This window comes from Theobroma cacao, chromosome 9, assembly GCF_053813885.1.
Source record: "Theobroma cacao isolate CCN51 chromosome 9, ASM5381388v1, whole genome shotgun sequence".
Classification (NCBI taxonomy): Eukaryota; Viridiplantae; Streptophyta; class Magnoliopsida; order Malvales; family Malvaceae; genus Theobroma; species Theobroma cacao.
This window is the reverse complement of record NC_142647.1, coordinates 1,680,554-1,697,349: the sequence shown is the minus strand read 5'-3', so window position 1 is coordinate 1,697,349 and position 16,796 is coordinate 1,680,554. Positions and strand designations below refer to the sequence as shown.

The 16,796-nt window shown below is 36.1% G+C and overlaps 3 protein-coding genes, 1 non-coding gene and 1 pseudogene across 5 annotated transcripts; 4 read left to right on the top strand and 1 right to left on the bottom strand.

The window, feature by feature from the left end:
• Positions 1 to 1,038: 1,038 nt before the first annotated feature.
• On the bottom strand, positions 1,039 to 2,785 carry LOC18587867 (putative CCR4-associated factor 1 homolog 7 pseudogene; annotated as a pseudogene). Its single transcript, XR_016028625.1, has 2 exons — positions 2,505 to 2,785; positions 1,039 to 2,387 (listed from the first exon to the last, which is right to left on the bottom strand). The product of XR_016028625.1 is annotated as a putative CCR4-associated factor 1 homolog 7 pseudogene (transcript).
• A 1,393-nt stretch (positions 2,786 to 4,178) lies between these two features.
• TRNAT-AGU (transfer RNA threonine (anticodon AGU)) lies at positions 4,179 to 4,252 on the top strand. The gene has a single exon. It is a non-coding gene; the product is annotated as a tRNA-Thr (tRNA).
• A 189-nt stretch (positions 4,253 to 4,441) lies between these two features.
• Positions 4,442 to 5,787, top strand: LOC18587866 (RTF2 RING-finger protein). The gene has a single exon (XM_018128471.2). The coding sequence runs from the start codon at positions 4,589 to 4,591 to the stop codon at positions 5,618 to 5,620; it is 1,032 nt and encodes a 343-aa protein (XP_017983960.2). The 5' UTR covers positions 4,442 to 4,588; the 3' UTR covers positions 5,621 to 5,787.
• Positions 5,788 to 7,019: 1,232 nt separating this feature from the next.
• LOC18587865 (small ribosomal subunit protein eS12y-like) lies at positions 7,020 to 8,964 on the top strand. The gene is made up of 5 exons (XM_018126415.2): positions 7,020 to 7,150; positions 7,351 to 7,394; positions 7,801 to 8,089; positions 8,484 to 8,549; positions 8,716 to 8,964. Exons 2-5 carry the CDS (start codon positions 7,387 to 7,389, stop codon positions 8,767 to 8,769), a joined length of 417 nt encoding a protein of 138 aa, XP_017981904.1. The 5' UTR covers positions 7,020 to 7,150; positions 7,351 to 7,386; the 3' UTR covers positions 8,770 to 8,964.
• Positions 8,965 to 12,144: 3,180 nt separating this feature from the next.
• Positions 12,145 to 15,813, top strand: ALDH11A3 (aldehyde dehydrogenase 11A3). The gene is made up of 9 exons (XM_007011900.3): positions 12,145 to 12,436; positions 12,637 to 12,830; positions 12,932 to 13,060; positions 14,005 to 14,124; positions 14,245 to 14,381; positions 14,486 to 14,641; positions 14,739 to 15,117; positions 15,213 to 15,329; positions 15,418 to 15,813. The coding sequence occupies exons 1-9, from the start codon at positions 12,292 to 12,294 to the stop codon at positions 15,529 to 15,531; spliced, it is 1,491 nt and encodes a 496-aa protein (XP_007011962.2). The 5' UTR covers positions 12,145 to 12,291; the 3' UTR covers positions 15,532 to 15,813.
• The last annotated feature ends 983 nt before the right edge of the window (positions 15,814 to 16,796 follow it).

Sequence of the window (16,796 nt, the reverse complement as noted above, 5' to 3'; positions counted from 1 at the left end):
CGAAGGAAAAGGCCGAGGCATTGGAAGATTCTGGAATCTTTGCTAATTTGAAGCCAGACTTTTTGCATTATAGGGGTTGGATGGGCATCCGACTCATCATCCTACAGTTATCGGAGTCAAGAAGGTGGAAGAAGCCATTTCAAAATGCATTTAAGAAGAGATATCCAATGAATGAAGCACCTGGAGGAGGCTGCCAAGTTTAGCCCCATTGGCAGGACATTATCCAGGATTCAGGGTTGAAGGGAATAACCGAGGTATGCCTCTGATCGAGTCTGATTTTTCAATGTGCTGGTATTTTTCATAGCATATGCCGACGGAAATGTGGATCAGTTCTTTCTGTGAACAAATGTCCTAACCCGTGATGTTTTTACGGGTTCCAGGAAGCTTTGGATGAAAACGACGAGAAAGAAGAATTAAACGAAGACTGGGTTGACGAGGTTTATAAGGCTGTGGTACCAGCTTTCAAAGAGTTAAACGAGTGCAACCCAAGTTGCAGATACCCTTTACGTGAGTTCTGAAACTTCAGAAAAGATTGTACTCTTAAAGCCAAAGGAAGCCACTACTTTATATAGAACAGAGAATTGTCAGGAAACAGAGGAGGAGATGATGTAAGGTAAACCGCTGGATTGAATTCTATTATTCCTTCTTCAATGCAAATATCCAAGAATATCATATAATGGCTTAGCAAGAATATATAGTTTCAGAGAGTCCTATGAAATCATTGTCCCCCTCCTCCCCTCCCCCAATTTTACTTCATTTACTTAATTGTGATGATGATGACTGATGAATCTTACAGTTTATTTCCCCTAATTATGTCCCTTTTTTTGCCTTTTTTAAGTATGATTAACAATAGCTTTATCAGTCTGCAATCTTTGATTCAGCATCTGCTTTGCAAAATGGCAGTGTCTTCGCATCAAATAATATAGCACTAGAACTAATTACATACAAGAAACTCAAGTTACATCACAGTTGCTCCTTAGCAAAGCTGAGTTATGGCTGTTGAACTGAGACAGGATGAAATAATTGCAATGAAAGAAAGAGCCATCAAGTAGAATTTGATCTTATACACACATCTGGATAAGGTTACCATATCAGTAAACAAACACATAGGAATAGGTCAAAGCCACCAAGAAACTATCCTTCCACCTATTTCATTTGAATGCAGTTACTCAGAAGACCAGGGCATGACACATCTTTGTCAGGATTCTGGAAAGTAAGCTTAGAATTAGACAGAAAATGTCAAGAGAAAGGGCCTTCTCCCTTGGCTATTCTGAAACATTTCTATTTCTTTCCCTTCCTCCTCTCCCTCCACTCATATGCATTCTTGGATGACCAACAAGAGTAAAACAACCAAGTATAACAGGTCTACCAATATAGGCTGATTATAAGAGAATTGATAGTAGAAGTAGATAGCAAAATGGAACACAAAATCTAAGGAAAAGATTTTATTTCATCTTATTTCCACAATTCTTTGCTTTCTAATGTGCATTCTGTCCATTCTCAACACCAAGACCATACAAAACACCAGCATATTTCTCAGTCGACCCACTAAAGAAATTTTCTTTCAATTTCATAAATGTACAACTAGTAAGCAAACTATCCGAACCAGCTTGGTGACAGATACCAATCCTCTCCACATCTAACAGCTCTGCAAGCTTGTTCAACCCGCCGTGAAGGCTGTTGCAAAACTTCATCAGATGCTTGATATCATAAAGAGTAGGGAAATAGATATCGATCAAACTAAAGAACTCTGCTTGTGTCTCGGGAAGATTCTTGCAAGTAAGCAACTTAAGCAAATACCCGAAATCATAACCACTATGAAAAGTCACCCAATGCACACTATCATTCAAAACAACCCCAGATGACATTAACAGTTCACTAAACCGATGAGCACTAACACCCTTTTCCTTGTTCTTCTTAAAATCAATGCCACTTTGAGATAAAAGCTCAATGGAATCATTAGCATAAACATCCTCATTGGGATCGAATTCACGGAAATTGAATTGCCAAACACAGAATTTATCAGTTCCACAAGTAGGTAAATTCCCTTTGTCATCAGAGAAAGTAAGGCCCAACTGAATCAATTTCAAAAGATCAACATTTGCTTTCAAAGTTTGGTAATTGTATTCAAAACTACTCTTGAAATTGCCTATTGGGCGTAGAACAATACCCGGGAACTCAGTGTCCATAGCGATGTAAGGGTACTCGTCCACAGTATTTTTAATTAACTCGATTTCACTTCCTAGATTCTCCTCCCAAACTTCCCTAATGTGAATCGATTCACTCTTTGGCAAAATCGACATCTTTCTTCACCAAGAAAGGAACAACTTTTGATTCTATGACAAATAGCAAAAACCCAAAATCCTCAAAATCTGCAATAACAAAATCTAAAAAAAAAAAAATTAATTAGTACCCATTTCTCCAAATCAACAGAAAAACCAATCAAAACACTGAAAATTCAACAAACTTGAAGAAAAAAGAAGGCAAAGAACATGAGATCTTACCAATGTCAGATTGGAGGCAATGAAATGGGAAGTAGATCGAAACTTGTACAGGGATTAAGGGAGATGAAATGAAAGATGATAGAAGAGGGCTTATGGCAAATTTCTTATCTCAGAAGAGGAAAATCTGAGGGAAAATTTTTTGGGGCTCAAAATTTTCCTTTTCATGTAATGATGATCAATGGGATGGTGAAGAGGAAGAAAGCTCCAAAAGCTTTCCTGGTCTTCACATTGCAACAGCATGGAAGGGATAAAGAGAGAGAGGAGCAAAAGACCAGGCACTTTCTTATGAGTAGACAGGCTTTAATACCCCTACAATGTACTTTTCACTTCTGTTGCGTCAATTATCACTGTTTCTTTTTCTTTTTTGGTAATTTACTTTTTTTTTTAATTTAATTTAACTATTCTTTTACCAAGCAATTGGGAGGACATAACTCTTATAAGCAAGCAAAATAAAATAAAATTAATTATTCATTCAAATTAAAATATAATTTGAGTAAAATAATTTAGTTTAATTAGTTTGTTGGATCGATTGATCTAAAATGTTTGGTTTAATTGATTTTTTTATCGATCTCGATTTTAAAATTTTTAAACTAATCCACTCAAAAAATCAAACTAATTATATATATGTATATATTAATATATATTAAGAAAAAATGATAGTAAATTTAATTAATAATATATATATAATATATTAATTTATTATACATACTTATATAAATTATAATTATAGCAATAGAACTTTAATTATATATATATATTTATTTATAAATCTATATTAATACGAAATTAAAAGCTATATATTTTAAATTATATAACTTATATGTTAATATTATAATATATGATAGTAAATATCGTACATATTAATATGTTATAATTATTACATCTTAATAATATTTCGTAATATAAAATTTTATAAATATATATATAATTGTATAAACATCATATATATATTTAATTTATATATAAGCATTACTATAACTTATAATAAACTTTATTTATATTATTACACTTAATAATCTTATTAATTGTTACCTTCATTTTTTAACATTTATTTATAATTTTTATTATTTATACAAACTTTGATATAAAAACATTATAACATATAAGTTGTGCCATTAATTTCATACATACATAATAAAGTAATATAATATATATACATATATTTAATTCATATATAAACATTCTTGTAACTTATAATAGATTTTATTTATATAATTACATTTAATAATTTTATTAGTTATCATCTTAATTTATATAACATATTGTATAAATTAGTTACTATTATACAAACCTTGATATAAAAATTAAAATATTGTAACATATAAGTTATGTATTTAATATCATATATATAGTAAAGTAATATATTATATATATATGTATTTAATTTATACATAATTTATATTTTTTTAATTATGTATGAAGTTTATAAGTTTTAATATTGTAACTTGTAAAATAAAAAGATAAAATTTTAATCTATTGATCCACAATCAAACCAATCAAATCAATTTTATATTTAATCAATTTAATATTTTTAAAATATTTAGTTTATTTGGTCTTTAGGTATAACGAATTAAACCATCCAATCAATCTATTTACTCATCCTTAATAGCTTTGACAAGCTCTTATTTGTACTATTTGATTATAGGTAATTTACTTTTTTTCGAAAGACAGGAAGCTTTCATAGCTCAGTTGGTTAGAGCACCCGTTTAGTAAGCGGGAGGTCTTGAGTTCGACTCTCAATGAAAGCACGGCTTTTTATCATTTTTTGCTCCTACATGGGCTGGCTTAAATCTGGGCCATTCTCTTAAATTCCAATATTTATCTTGGGCCTGAACCTGAGCCGTCCGATATCCTATTATTCTCTGTCCCTTCATTTCCAATATTAGGCCTACATAAATTGGGTTTGAGCTTTTACCCGATCATTAATATGTTCCCCTCCGCCTTTCTTTCTTAGTTTCCATTCGTAGACGAATCGCCGAACCGCTGTCGTTTCGAAAGTCGGTGTTTCTTCTCCGCGATCGGCTATAAAAGTGACCCACAAGATTTTTCGTTAATCAAATTCACTGGCGAAATCTCCTGTAAAGATGCATCTTCAGTTCTTCGTCCGATCCCCAAATCACCAAACCCTGACTCTAACCCTAGAAGCAACCCAATCCTTAACCCTCCACCACCTCAAATCGTCTCTCCTTCCGGAGCCCCAGTTGCTCTCCTCCTTCTACTTTACCCTCAATGGAAAACCTTTGTCCGATTCTACCCTTCTCCCAAATTCCCAACTCACCCCTCTCTCCACCCTCTTTCTCGTCCCCCGCCTCTCTGGCGGCGGCGGAGATGGCGGAGCCACGGGAGCGGAGTCCCGTGACTGTTATCTCAAGATGTACGCGGTTAAAAAGCCCGATAAAGTCGACCCGAATGAGCAAAGGCTCGGTAAGTGGCTCAATTGCGCGTTATCTAATGAACCCTTGAGAGAACCTTGTGTGATTGATAAATTGGGGAATATTTTCAATAAGGAAGCTCTTGTTCAAGCTTTGTTGGGCAAGAAATTGCCCAAAGAGTTTAGACACGTTAAGGGTTTGAAAGATATGGTCAATATTAAGTTGTCGGTAATTCCCGGGAAGGAATCGGATGCTGCTGATGGAGCCACGTTTCAGTGCCCGATAACGGGGCTTGAATTCAATGGGAAGTATAAGTTTTTTGCATTGAAGAATTGTGGGCATGTGGTTAGTGCCAAGGCTTTGAAAGAGGTTAAGTCATCAGCTTGTTTGGTTTGTCATAAGGAGTTTGTGGAGTCTGATAAGATGGTGATTAATGGGAATGAGGAGGAGGTAGCTGTGTTGAGGGAGATGATGGAGGAAGAGAAGGCGAAAACAGTGAAGGAGAAGAAGAAAAGGGGTATTGATGTTTTGGATGGGGAGAAGGGTTGTGGTAAATTGGAAGGGAATGGAAAACTTGAGAATGAGAAGGCATTGAGTAATGGTGGGGTGAAGAAGTTTAGAGCTGCGGATTTGGCACCAGCTAATGCCACAAAAGAAGTTTACGCATCTATATTTACTTCTTCAAACAAGTCGAATTTTAAGGAAACTTTCACCTGTAGATCACTCCCGCTTGGTCGGAATTGATGGTGTCAGTTGTATTTCTAGTGCTTCCTTGTTAAGGTGATGTGTTGGTGTTTTTCTTTGTTAGTTCATGAATGGAGAATGTTGATGTGTTTTGAGGTTGCCATTCCCTCATTGTATTTTGTGTTATTTATAAAAACTGAATTGAATTATACTTGTTTAGCCTACAATTCTAGTATCTACCTAATTTCATCTATGAACTGTCATAACATGCTTTATAACTGTTGCTTTGGTTTAGTATGATGGCTTTTGGATGGCAGTGTTATCTTTAGATGCTGTTGTTGCTGAATTTGAGTTTTGTCCTATATTAGCTGAGTACAGAATAGGGGAAAGCATTAAGGATGAATCAACAATAGCTTTCAAGACACGGAATAAAAGAGGTGTTGAGAGCAATTAACATCAGTCTTCAGTATTCTTATGTAGTTCATATCAGATGAATCCTCTGATGGAATAATGTTGTTAAATATTTGTGTTGATTTCAAAGATCAATTGTTGGCCCCATCGCTGGATTTGGATGGATAATTTTAGACATTTTCCTCATGATTTTATTATGTTGGTTACATTGTCTACCAAATCTTTTTCATAAATTACAGCTCTGCTTGAAGCCTATTTGAGATGTTCATTCCTGGTCAATGGTAATAGCTATGTTAAGAGAATTTGGAGCAAAGCAAGGGTATCTATGTTACTCATCCTAGTGATGTATGGTAGTGAATGACTTGAACTTTGAATCATTGTAGTATCAGTTTCGTTTTCATTTCTTACCTTTCAACAGGGAGATAAGTGCTATATAGTAAAATTTTTATAAATTAATACATGGTGAAAATTTATTAATTAATGAGATATTATTTAATTGATAGAAAAATAATTTATTAAAGTTTTTTTTTTTCTAAAACATTGAACTTGATACATGTATTATATATTGTGATTATATGAATATTATTTAATTATCGAATTACGATATATCATTGTTGTGCATATTTATTTAATTAAAATAAGTTTATGAATATAATTAATCTTATTAAATAGAAGTCATGAATTTATTTATATTTTTAATATTTTAAGTTAAATATTCATATTCATCAAATTTATATTGCTAGATTTAATATAAGAGGTTTATTTGTTCTGTGAAAAATGTCTTATGCTTCTTAAACGCGTAAGAAGAGTAAGACATTTTTCATAGTTTGTTTTTTTAATTAACTCGTAAAATGTTTTACATTTAAAATAAATTTTTCGTTTTTCAATCCAACATAAATCTTGAAAATACTTTTATATTTTCTAAAAATTAATTTACGTTAAAACAGATGAACTTACTTTTATCAAAGGCAGACAAAGCAACAGGGAATGGAATCCGGCCCAATCGAGCCGAAAGAAAGGAGAAGAAGAAAAAGGCCCACGGCCCATAAAAGAAAAATAAAATTAAAGATAGGGTTTGAGAGGCCGTCTGCGTTATAAAATCTCCACTTTGCTAAACCCTTCCCATTCCTCCGCCCCAGCAGATTAGCGCCGCTCTTCAGCTTCTTCACTTCGTCTAAGGTTAGCTCTCTCTTGTTCTTTAGCCCTTTTCCGGCAAGTTTGATTTGATTTCTCTGTTTTAACTCGTCCATGGATCCTTTTGATTTCTGCCACCAAAAAGAATTACTGAATAACAGAGTAAAATCTTTTTGCTCAGCTTTCAGTGTCGTACTCTAAAAGATCTGTTTGGTTGACTTTGTTTTTTTGTCTTTTGGCACCAGGAAGCAGAACCTCTGATCCCTACTTCAGCTCAAAAAATGTCCGGGTAAGTGACAAGTTATTCCTATGTAAAGATTTAGGGCCGTCTTTAGTAGAATATAGGTGGTATTTCCATTGTATTTGCTCTGGTTGTTGGGTTTGTTTTAATATCTCCATATGCCTTCTAGCTGCTTGCATTTTCAGTTTATACACTTTGGGTTTAGTTTGCTTTAAGCGTAGAATGAATTGCAATGGTACTTATTTTATGCTAGGATGTGATTACTCTGTGTTTTATTTGAGATGTTTTGCCTGCTTGTTTGAATTGTTTAAGATTTGTTAGAATGGGGGAATCAAAGCATCATAGGATTTTTTGGGTATTTGTGTATTATATCTATCTTTGAAAGATATAAACTTTTGTGTTTTTTTATATTATCTGCATGTATTTATGCTGTTTTTGTTTATTTCGTTTCCAGAGAAGAAGTTGCTGTTGCTACACCTGAGGTACCAGTTGCAGCTGGTGAGCCAATGGACATCAACACAGCCTTGCCTCTTGTGGTGAGGAAGTCACAAGCTCACGGTGGTCTTGCGCGTGGCCTCCATGAAGCTGCCAAGGCAATTGAAAAGAACACCGCACATCTTTGTGTTATTGCTGAGGACTGTGACCAGCCAGATTATGTTAAACTGGTCAAGGCACTCTGTGCAGATCACAATGTTAAAGTGCTAGTTGCACCGAGTGCAAAAACCCTTGGCGAGTGGGCTGGTGTAAGTGACATGCCATTGCTCATTTATATTTTATATATGTTCTTGCATTTCAGGACATGCTGAGGGTGCTATCTGATGTTTTAGTTGTGTGAGTTTTTACAGTATGTTTGGTTGTTCTTAGTTATATAGCAGACGTCAGTGATTCTTCCTTATTAAATATTCATCAATTTGTTTTGGTTGAGAATTTAAATAAAAAAGAGAAGAACTGGTGTCTGTTTGTATGATATGAAGCATGAGTTATTTCTCAGCTCTCTCTAATTTGTACTTACAAGCACATCCCTATGACCATGTAACTTGTTCCTCCTCTGTAAAGAACGTCACAGACTCACAATTAAGTTATGCTGCCAAATCCTAATGATGTAAATGCTAATTGTGTTTCCATCTCTGTATGCAGTTGTGTAAGATAGATTCTGAGGGGAAAGCAAGGAAGGTAGTCGGTTGCTCTTGTGTAGTTGTGAAGGTATGAACATATGCATGGAATTACATTCCAGTTTACTTTGACAATATTTGTTTCATCAATCTGTTTTCTTACTTTTCACCGTATTTTGGCTAGCAATTTGTAGATAACTATGGAATGCATATTCCTAATTTAATGATTGATGGGATTTATTTCTTTTCCCCTGCAGGATTACGGGGAACAACACGAGGGTGTTGAAGTTGTTCAGCAGCACAAGGATTAAGGAATTCATTAGAGGAGGGTTTCTTTGCTAGTAGCAGAGTTCATGTTTTTGATCATTTATGATGTTTGATAGTAAACGAGAGAGTACTTTGCTTTTTTTTTTCTTCAAAATTGTCATGAGATTGCGATGCCCAACTGCTTGTTTCTTCAGTATGCTACCTTTTTAACCTTTCAATGAACTTAAATTATTGGCTTAGGACTTGCAAACCATTTTGAAATTCAACAATTTTATCTGATGTTGCTTCCTTTTTGCAGTCGAACTCACCAAAAGAACACTCTTCCTCTCTGTCGGGCTCACAAAATAAATAGTTTGAGAGTGTTTGCCGTTTAATTGGGATTAAGGCCTATCTAAATCAATACAAGATGATGTCTGGTTTTTAAGCCAACATTATCAGGGTGGGCTTGGTTGGGCCGAAATCATTCCCGGGAATTTATCCGAAGAATTTTTAAGTACCATAAGCTGAGTTAAGCCAGTCCAAGTCGAGTTTGACATTTGATTTGGGTCTCAAAGCTGGATGCTATGTAAAATGATTCAGAATCTTCAGTTCAAAAGTTAAAACTAAAGATTTAGTAAGAGTCTGCGTCTAATATCAGTATTTTAACTCCAAGTACTATGCCTAATCTACGCCTCACTAATCATCAAAGTTTGATGCTGTTGCCAAAGATGATTTTACATTTCATGTAGGCTTCCCTCTAGGCGTGGAATTTATGGTTCTCCCGATCAGGGCTCTTCGCTTGGAGCTTAACATTGTTCCCACTTCAACAAAGGTTTGTTATTTTTAGTGACACATTGTTAGTATTTCAAAGTTTATTCTAATACCAATTCACAGTTCACGAAATTATCCACTTTAACTCAATGGCCTCATAGTTTTGAAGCGTGACATTTTTCCTCGAATCAACAAGAGCCTACTACATCATTCCTTACTTCAACAAGGGCTTATTATTATCAATGACACATTGTTGGTATCCTAGAGTTTACTTTAATATCAACTGTCACAGTTTACACCAATCCTTATTTGGTATTATCCATTTTAGTTTGCTAGCCTCGTAACTTTGTTTCACAACAAATGCCTTGTAGATTAATAGTGATGTGAACCTGCCCAGCATTATTTTAGCACATAGTTTCTCTTCGATGTGGGATTTATGGCTCTACTCCTTGAGATCATGTATTCTCTCTACTATGAGATTCACAAGGCTCATTGTTGGGAGGGACTGTAACATCCTCCCCAGTTTAATAAGGGTCTATTATTTTAGAGACACATTGGCTATATGGTGTCACAATCCCAGCAAGGAGTCATGTAAATCCCACATCGTATGCTCTTAGCAAGTAGAGCCATAAAAATCTCACATAAAAAGAAGGTCAGAGGAAAATGTCATGATCCTAAAGTGATACTAGGTATTTAAGAGTTCACACCACTTTCAATTTGTGAATTATTTTTTGTAAAACAAAATCGTGAGACTAACGAGTTAAAACAAATAATATCTTATAGCGGTTAGTGTGAATCGTGATTGATGTGGATCGTGACAATTGATATTAAAATAGAGTTAAGCCTTTATTGAAGTGGATCGTAATAGTTGATATTAAAGTGGAGTTAGACCCTTGTTGAAGTGAGAAAGATATCAATGTCTCAACGATGAGCCATGTAAATATGTTATCGGTCGAGCTGTAAATCTCACATTGATATCATCGTCTCAGAGGGGAGCCATATAAATCCCACATCATATGCTCGTTCCTGGTAGATCTTGGTAGAATTATAAATCCTAAATTGATATTCTCTTTTGTGAGATAAAATACTACGAAAGTAGCGAGCCAAAATGAAACAGACGATATAACGGGTTAAAGTACATGGGGCAAATCCAACTTTTGGGCGAGACAGTGACTGCAATTTAATGAAAACATGGTAGTAGTTGTTTGATGGGCTTTTGTGGGTAAATGGACTCGTGTGCCAATCAGTTTGGTAGCATGGTCAGGTTTTGTGGTCCATGAAACCTGACCCATCATTTGGACATCAACCACCTAACTTCCGTTTTATGGCTCGAAATCATGAGGTGATCCTCCACCAAGAAGCCGACGAGGTTTGTCAACCACTAACTATGCTTTGAAGCCTCTCGCTTCATCTTGCAGCTACCTCTTCTATCATTCAGCACTACTCCTCCTGCTTTGAAATTTAATTGATCCCTTTGATTATGAGTGGCCAATTTGGAAATGGAAGACATTTTCATTTTAAGAAACGGATAAAACGAGTTCAAGAAGAACATGCATCCATCCCCTGCAAAAACTGTGTTTGAATTGCTGTTGAAGCTCCAACTGGGGGTGGTGGGAGACTTTGGGCACAGCATTTTATGCAGGATGAATACTAGGTAAGGTATGGCAGTTGCATGGTGATGGATGAGGAAAACAGTTTGCTGGTAAAGGGGGGATGCCCATCCCTCTAAAGGATAAACCGACGAATATATTCATTGCTTTAATCAGTCGTGTAGCTGTCTGCAATTTTCATCCTGTTTCACATGGCAGATAAACTCTTACACACACATCCAATTAATATTCCATACAATGGGAAAGGTATTGAATATCATATTTTTGGAAAGAATTGCCAACATTAAACTGTTGATGGTAACCATAATGGAAGCTGTTGAATGATATGAGCTCTTGTATAATTAAATCATGGTTTTTGAGTGTTATTAACTCAATTAATACCATTAATAACCCAGAAAATACATAGCTTCATCATGAAAGCATAGTGCCATATCTGATTTTGGGACAAGTTGGACGACTGTGACAGGGAAATGGGGGCATTTTACATAGACAAGAAACTACCGTTTGTTTCTGATAGCAGCAAATGAGCAGAAGAACTTAGTTTCCCATGGTTGCATATCTTTCCTATCACTTCCATTTTCTATCTGGAGGCACAAATTATAACCAACTTGGACTCATCACTATGTTAAGAGCTGATAAAACCTGTAAAACTAGTACAAGAAGAAGAAGAAAGAGGAAGAAGAATGGCTCAGCTCTCCCTTAACTTTCCTGTACCTACATCCATTTCTGCTATTTCTTGTCACAGAATAGGAAGAAAGGCTTCACTAAGTTACATGAAGGGTAAAAGAGAGGAGTAAAAAACCAAAACAAGTTAGAGCTGAGTCCACGCCGAGAAAAACGAGGCTAACTAACGTTTTTCATAGTAAGTTATTGAGTGGTCAGGCGCAAGAGTGAAGTTTAGCGACAAGAGAAGGGTTAGAACCATTTACTTCTAACTTGGAACAATGTGAACCACCTAACACAAAAGTCCTTTGTCCGAAGTAGCTGGAACCAAGGCAAGGCGTGGCTCACCTTCTCCCTATATATTTATATTTCTAACACCAAACTCACACCAGACACTCACTGCCTCACCTTTCATTCTCTTTTCTCTGCTTCTCTAGCAAAGTTTCTTTGCTCTTAGAGCAAGGAAATCTAAGGAAACAAGTAGACAGAGTTCTTTCTTTTTTTCTGCGGGATTGTCTTTGGTGGGTGAGTTTCTTTTTCATAATGGCTGGGACTGGAGTGTTTGCAGATATTTTGGACGGAGATGTTTACAAGTACTATGCTGATGGAGAATGGAAGAAGTCTTCTTCAGGGAAAGCTGTTGCTATTATCAACCCAACTACGAGAAAGACTCAGTACAAGGTTCAAGGTAAACAGCTGAACTAGTAGACTCACTGGTCTGCTAAGCAAGTGATCATATGCATGCTCTCATTCAAAATATTGTTAACAAGTTTTGCTTTTCTTTAGAACGATGGAGTGTTTTTTTTCCTTCATTCCATTTTTCTTAGATGATGCTTCCATTTGAAACTTAACTTTGTTCCTTAACGGAATTGTGTGGTGCTGAAACAGCTTGTACACAAGTAGAGGTGAACAAGGTCATGGAATCTGCAAAAACTGCGCAAAAATCATGGGCTAAGACTCCACTTTGGAAGCGAGCAGAGCTCCTTCACAAAGCTGCTGCCATCCTGAAGGAGCATAGAGCACCTGTTGCGGAGTGCCTGGTTAAGGAAATTGCAAAACCAGCCAAAGATGCAGTTACCGAGGTATATACAATTTGTTCTAGCTTTTGTCTATGCTCTTCTTTAGTTCAGAAGTGAACAAGTCATCTTAAGGGAATTGGTTTTGGTGTTCTGGTTTCGTGAAGGTTGTTAGGTCCGGGGATCTTGTTTCTTACTGTGCTGAAGAGGGGGTCAGGATTCTTGGCGAAGGGAAATTCTTGGTTTCTGATAGTTTTCCCGGGAATGAGAGAACCAAATATTGCCTCACCTCCAAGGTAAACTTTCTTTTCTTATTCCATATTAAATTTCTTCAGGTTCTTGTCAAATACTAGTATTGAACTGATATAGATTACGAAATCGATTCATCCCAATATTTAACTCAACCAGATATATTAGAACTCAGAGACAACATTTGCATATACAGATGATGTCATCTGATAAACCGTTTTCTTTTTGCAGAATGTTCTGTAAGGTGGAAAAACCTTTGTTTATATATATGTCCAATATTTTAATTTAGCCTAGGTCCAAACTTACTAGCTTGACTCATTTAACCATACTGTTCAGACTGGTATAATAGCCATCCACATCTAGTACATAATTTGGGAAGGGATGGATGGGAGATTTTTAGTTGATCTTGATTCTTTTATATGCAGCAGTCGGGCACCTTTGCAAGTGCCTTTCTTGCCCATGCTTGAATAGCATCAGCAGAGAGTTTGTTATAAGTGGCAATCTCATCTGATACTGTGTCATACTGAGAAGATAAGACCTAGAGTACTAAAAGCCAACCTTTCGAAATGATCTTTTGGATTGCTTCCCATTACATTTGTGTTTCACCATACTCCTAAGTTTCCATAATTCTTTCAGTTACTTCCTTTTTCATTGAATCATCAATGAAAAGTTCCTGTTCCATTTGTTTAAGTTCAATGGAAGATGTTTTACTTTCAGATTACAAATGTAACTAATTAAGAAACACGAATTCTGATGCATGATTGGCTGGGAAGTTATGAAGCACATACGAAACTGATTGAATTAGTATAGAGCTGGTGTAATGAGAAATGATTAACAAAATGTTAGTCCTCCTCTGGTTGATCAATTTATAACCAATTAAGATGGTTAAGTCTTTGACTATAAAGTATGAACATGACTCTCCTATTGTTTCATATCTTATCAATGTTTTGATGATGTAGTTTATGATATAAAGTTGCATCTTAAACTGCAGATTCCACTTGGAGTGGTTCTAGCCATTCCACCATTCAACTATCCTGTCAACCTGGCTGTTTCAAAAATTGCACCGGCATTAATGGCTGGAAACTCCCTTGTACTCAAGCCGCCAACACAGGTATCTTCTAGAAACAAGCTGATAACACATGTTGAAACGCATATCTCAATCGAAACAAATGGTGTCCTAAAATTACTTCTAGCAACAAAACTCTAAATGTCTCCAGTAACCTTCTTCCAGGGTGCTGTTTCTGCTCTCCATATGGTGCACTGCTTTCATTTGGCTGGTTTTCCCAAAGGGCTCATCAGCTGTGTGACAGGGAAAGGCTCTGAGATTGGTGATTTCCTTACTATGCATCCTGGAGTTAACTGTATAAGGTAATTCCAGTTCATCTTGTGGACACTATATTAGCTCCCTAGTAATCTTCGTTTTACTATATAGCTAGTCATACATATATAACTTGCATTCCCTTCTTGCTCAGCTTCACTGGTGGAGACACTGGTATTGCAATCTCAAAGAAGGCAGGAATGATCCCTCTTCAGATGGAGTTGGGAGGAAAAGATGCCTGTATTGTACTTGAGGATGCTGACTTAGATTTGGTTGCTGCAAACATTATAAAAGGAGGATTTTCTTACAGGTTAAAAGGAAAACTGTTAAAGAGACAACACTAACTCTTTTCATTTCTACCATAAATTAATATAGTCTTAACTCTTTTGCACCCACAACTACCACAGTGGTCAAAGATGCACTGCTGTTAAGGTTGTCTTGGTGATGGAATCTGTTGCTGATGTTCTGGTGGAAAAGGTGAAGGCCAAAGTGGCAAAGTTAACAGTTGGAGCACCGGAAGATGACTGCGATATCACTCCAGTTGTGTCAGAGTCGTCTGCAAATTTCATTGAAGGGCTGGTGAAGGATGCCAAAGAGAAAGGAGCTACATTTTGTCAGCTGTACAAGAGAGATGGCAACCTTATCTGGCCATTGTTGTTGGACAATGTTCGACCTGACATGAGGATTGCCTGGGAGGAACCATTTGGACCGGTTTTGCCAGTTATAAGGATCAACTCCATTGAGGAAGGAATCCACCATTGCAATGCCAGCAACTTTGGACTCCAGGTACCCATGATAAACTTATCAAAGTGTTGAACATCTCTCTCTTTCTCCCCATAAATATTAGCTTGATACTGGAAAAAAATGCATATGAAATTCAGGGATGTGTCTTCACTAAGGATGTCAATAAAGCAATATTGATCAGTGATGCAATGGAGACGGGGACGGTTCAGATCAATTCTGCACCAGCTCGTGGGCCAGATCATTTCCCATTCCAGGTAAATAAAATCCACAGAGGACCCCACCTGGAAATACTTTTCTTCTTACATGTGCTTCATGAACTTCAACAAATGCTTTTGCTAACAGGGTTTGAAAGATAGTGGAATCGGGTCACAGGGGATTACCAACAGCATCCACATGATGACCAAGATAAAGAGCACCGTCATCAACTTACCCACCCCATCTTACACCATGGGTTAGTATTGCCAATTAGAAAATACATAATATCAGAACCAGTGATTTTAGATAGATGGTACAATTATGCAAGTAACTTTTGTGTTTTAGACTTTATTGCCTAGTGAAAAAGGCTGAATAATGGAGACACGTAAATCAGCAGCCAGCTATGTTGTGTGTTACTACATGTAGCAAGTTTCTGCTGACTTAGCAAGGAAATTGGATCTGTTGTTATCACTGAAGTCACTGCTTCTTTTCTCAGAAGGGTGATTATGGTTAAAGAAGAAAGCCAAACGCTTCGCAATTAAACTGCTTTGACATGTGATTGCTAGTTTTTCAAAGAGGGTAAGTTGGCTGGTTTCTTGACCAAAGAACAAAAATCATGCAGGCAATGGACATTCCAAATTATGAGGGGGCGTGAAGGGGGCTGCATCTCTCATCCCTGTCCTCATCAAATTCCATCATCCATTTGTTCATGATTTGCAACTTGGGAGGAGTTTTGTCTCCATTCTGAAACTACCACCCTTTGTTTGTTGCACTCAACTTCGACAGTCTTATCCAAAAGGTCATCCCTGCCTAAAGCAAATTTTAAATGATTAAAATAAAAAAATGATAACAGATAAAGTATTCGTTATTTTTTAAATATCTATACCCAATTTTTATTATTTATGAAAATATCTGAATCTTATAACTACTGTATTAATATTAAAAGGTTACCATAAATGTGTATGGACATTTCCTTTCCACTTGATGGTGCAAATCTGGTAATAAGCAGTCCAAAAAGAAGACACCCAGAGTGTTAAAAACTGCCAGAAATTTTGCCTAAGCCCAGACAAAAGCCATTTATGCCTTTTTGGGTGGAAATTTTCAATCTTCAGTTTAGTCAGTGTCATGAAGAAACTTGTTCAAATCAAACCCATTCCGAGGCCCAATTACCTTTTATCAACAAAAAATTTTCTGTCATTGAACCCCATGGGTTAATGATTTTCCATTACTCAAAATTAAAAGACAATTCATTTTTCTCCAACCCAATTTCCCATGATTGGCTAAAACTTTCATGGACCACAACTTGTTATATCTTATCCAATCTCCTCACCATTACATCACATTGAAAGGAGTCTTAGTCATAAGGATGACTATGTGTTTACTCTCTAAATAATCTTTAATAGTTGTTGCATCTCTTTTTCTTGGGAAAAAGGAGAAAAGAATCCTGGGGCCTTTTGTTTGTTTTACCTCAAAATTATTCCAGGAATGTAAGCATTAGCATAAACATATATAATTAAAGGGCGAGT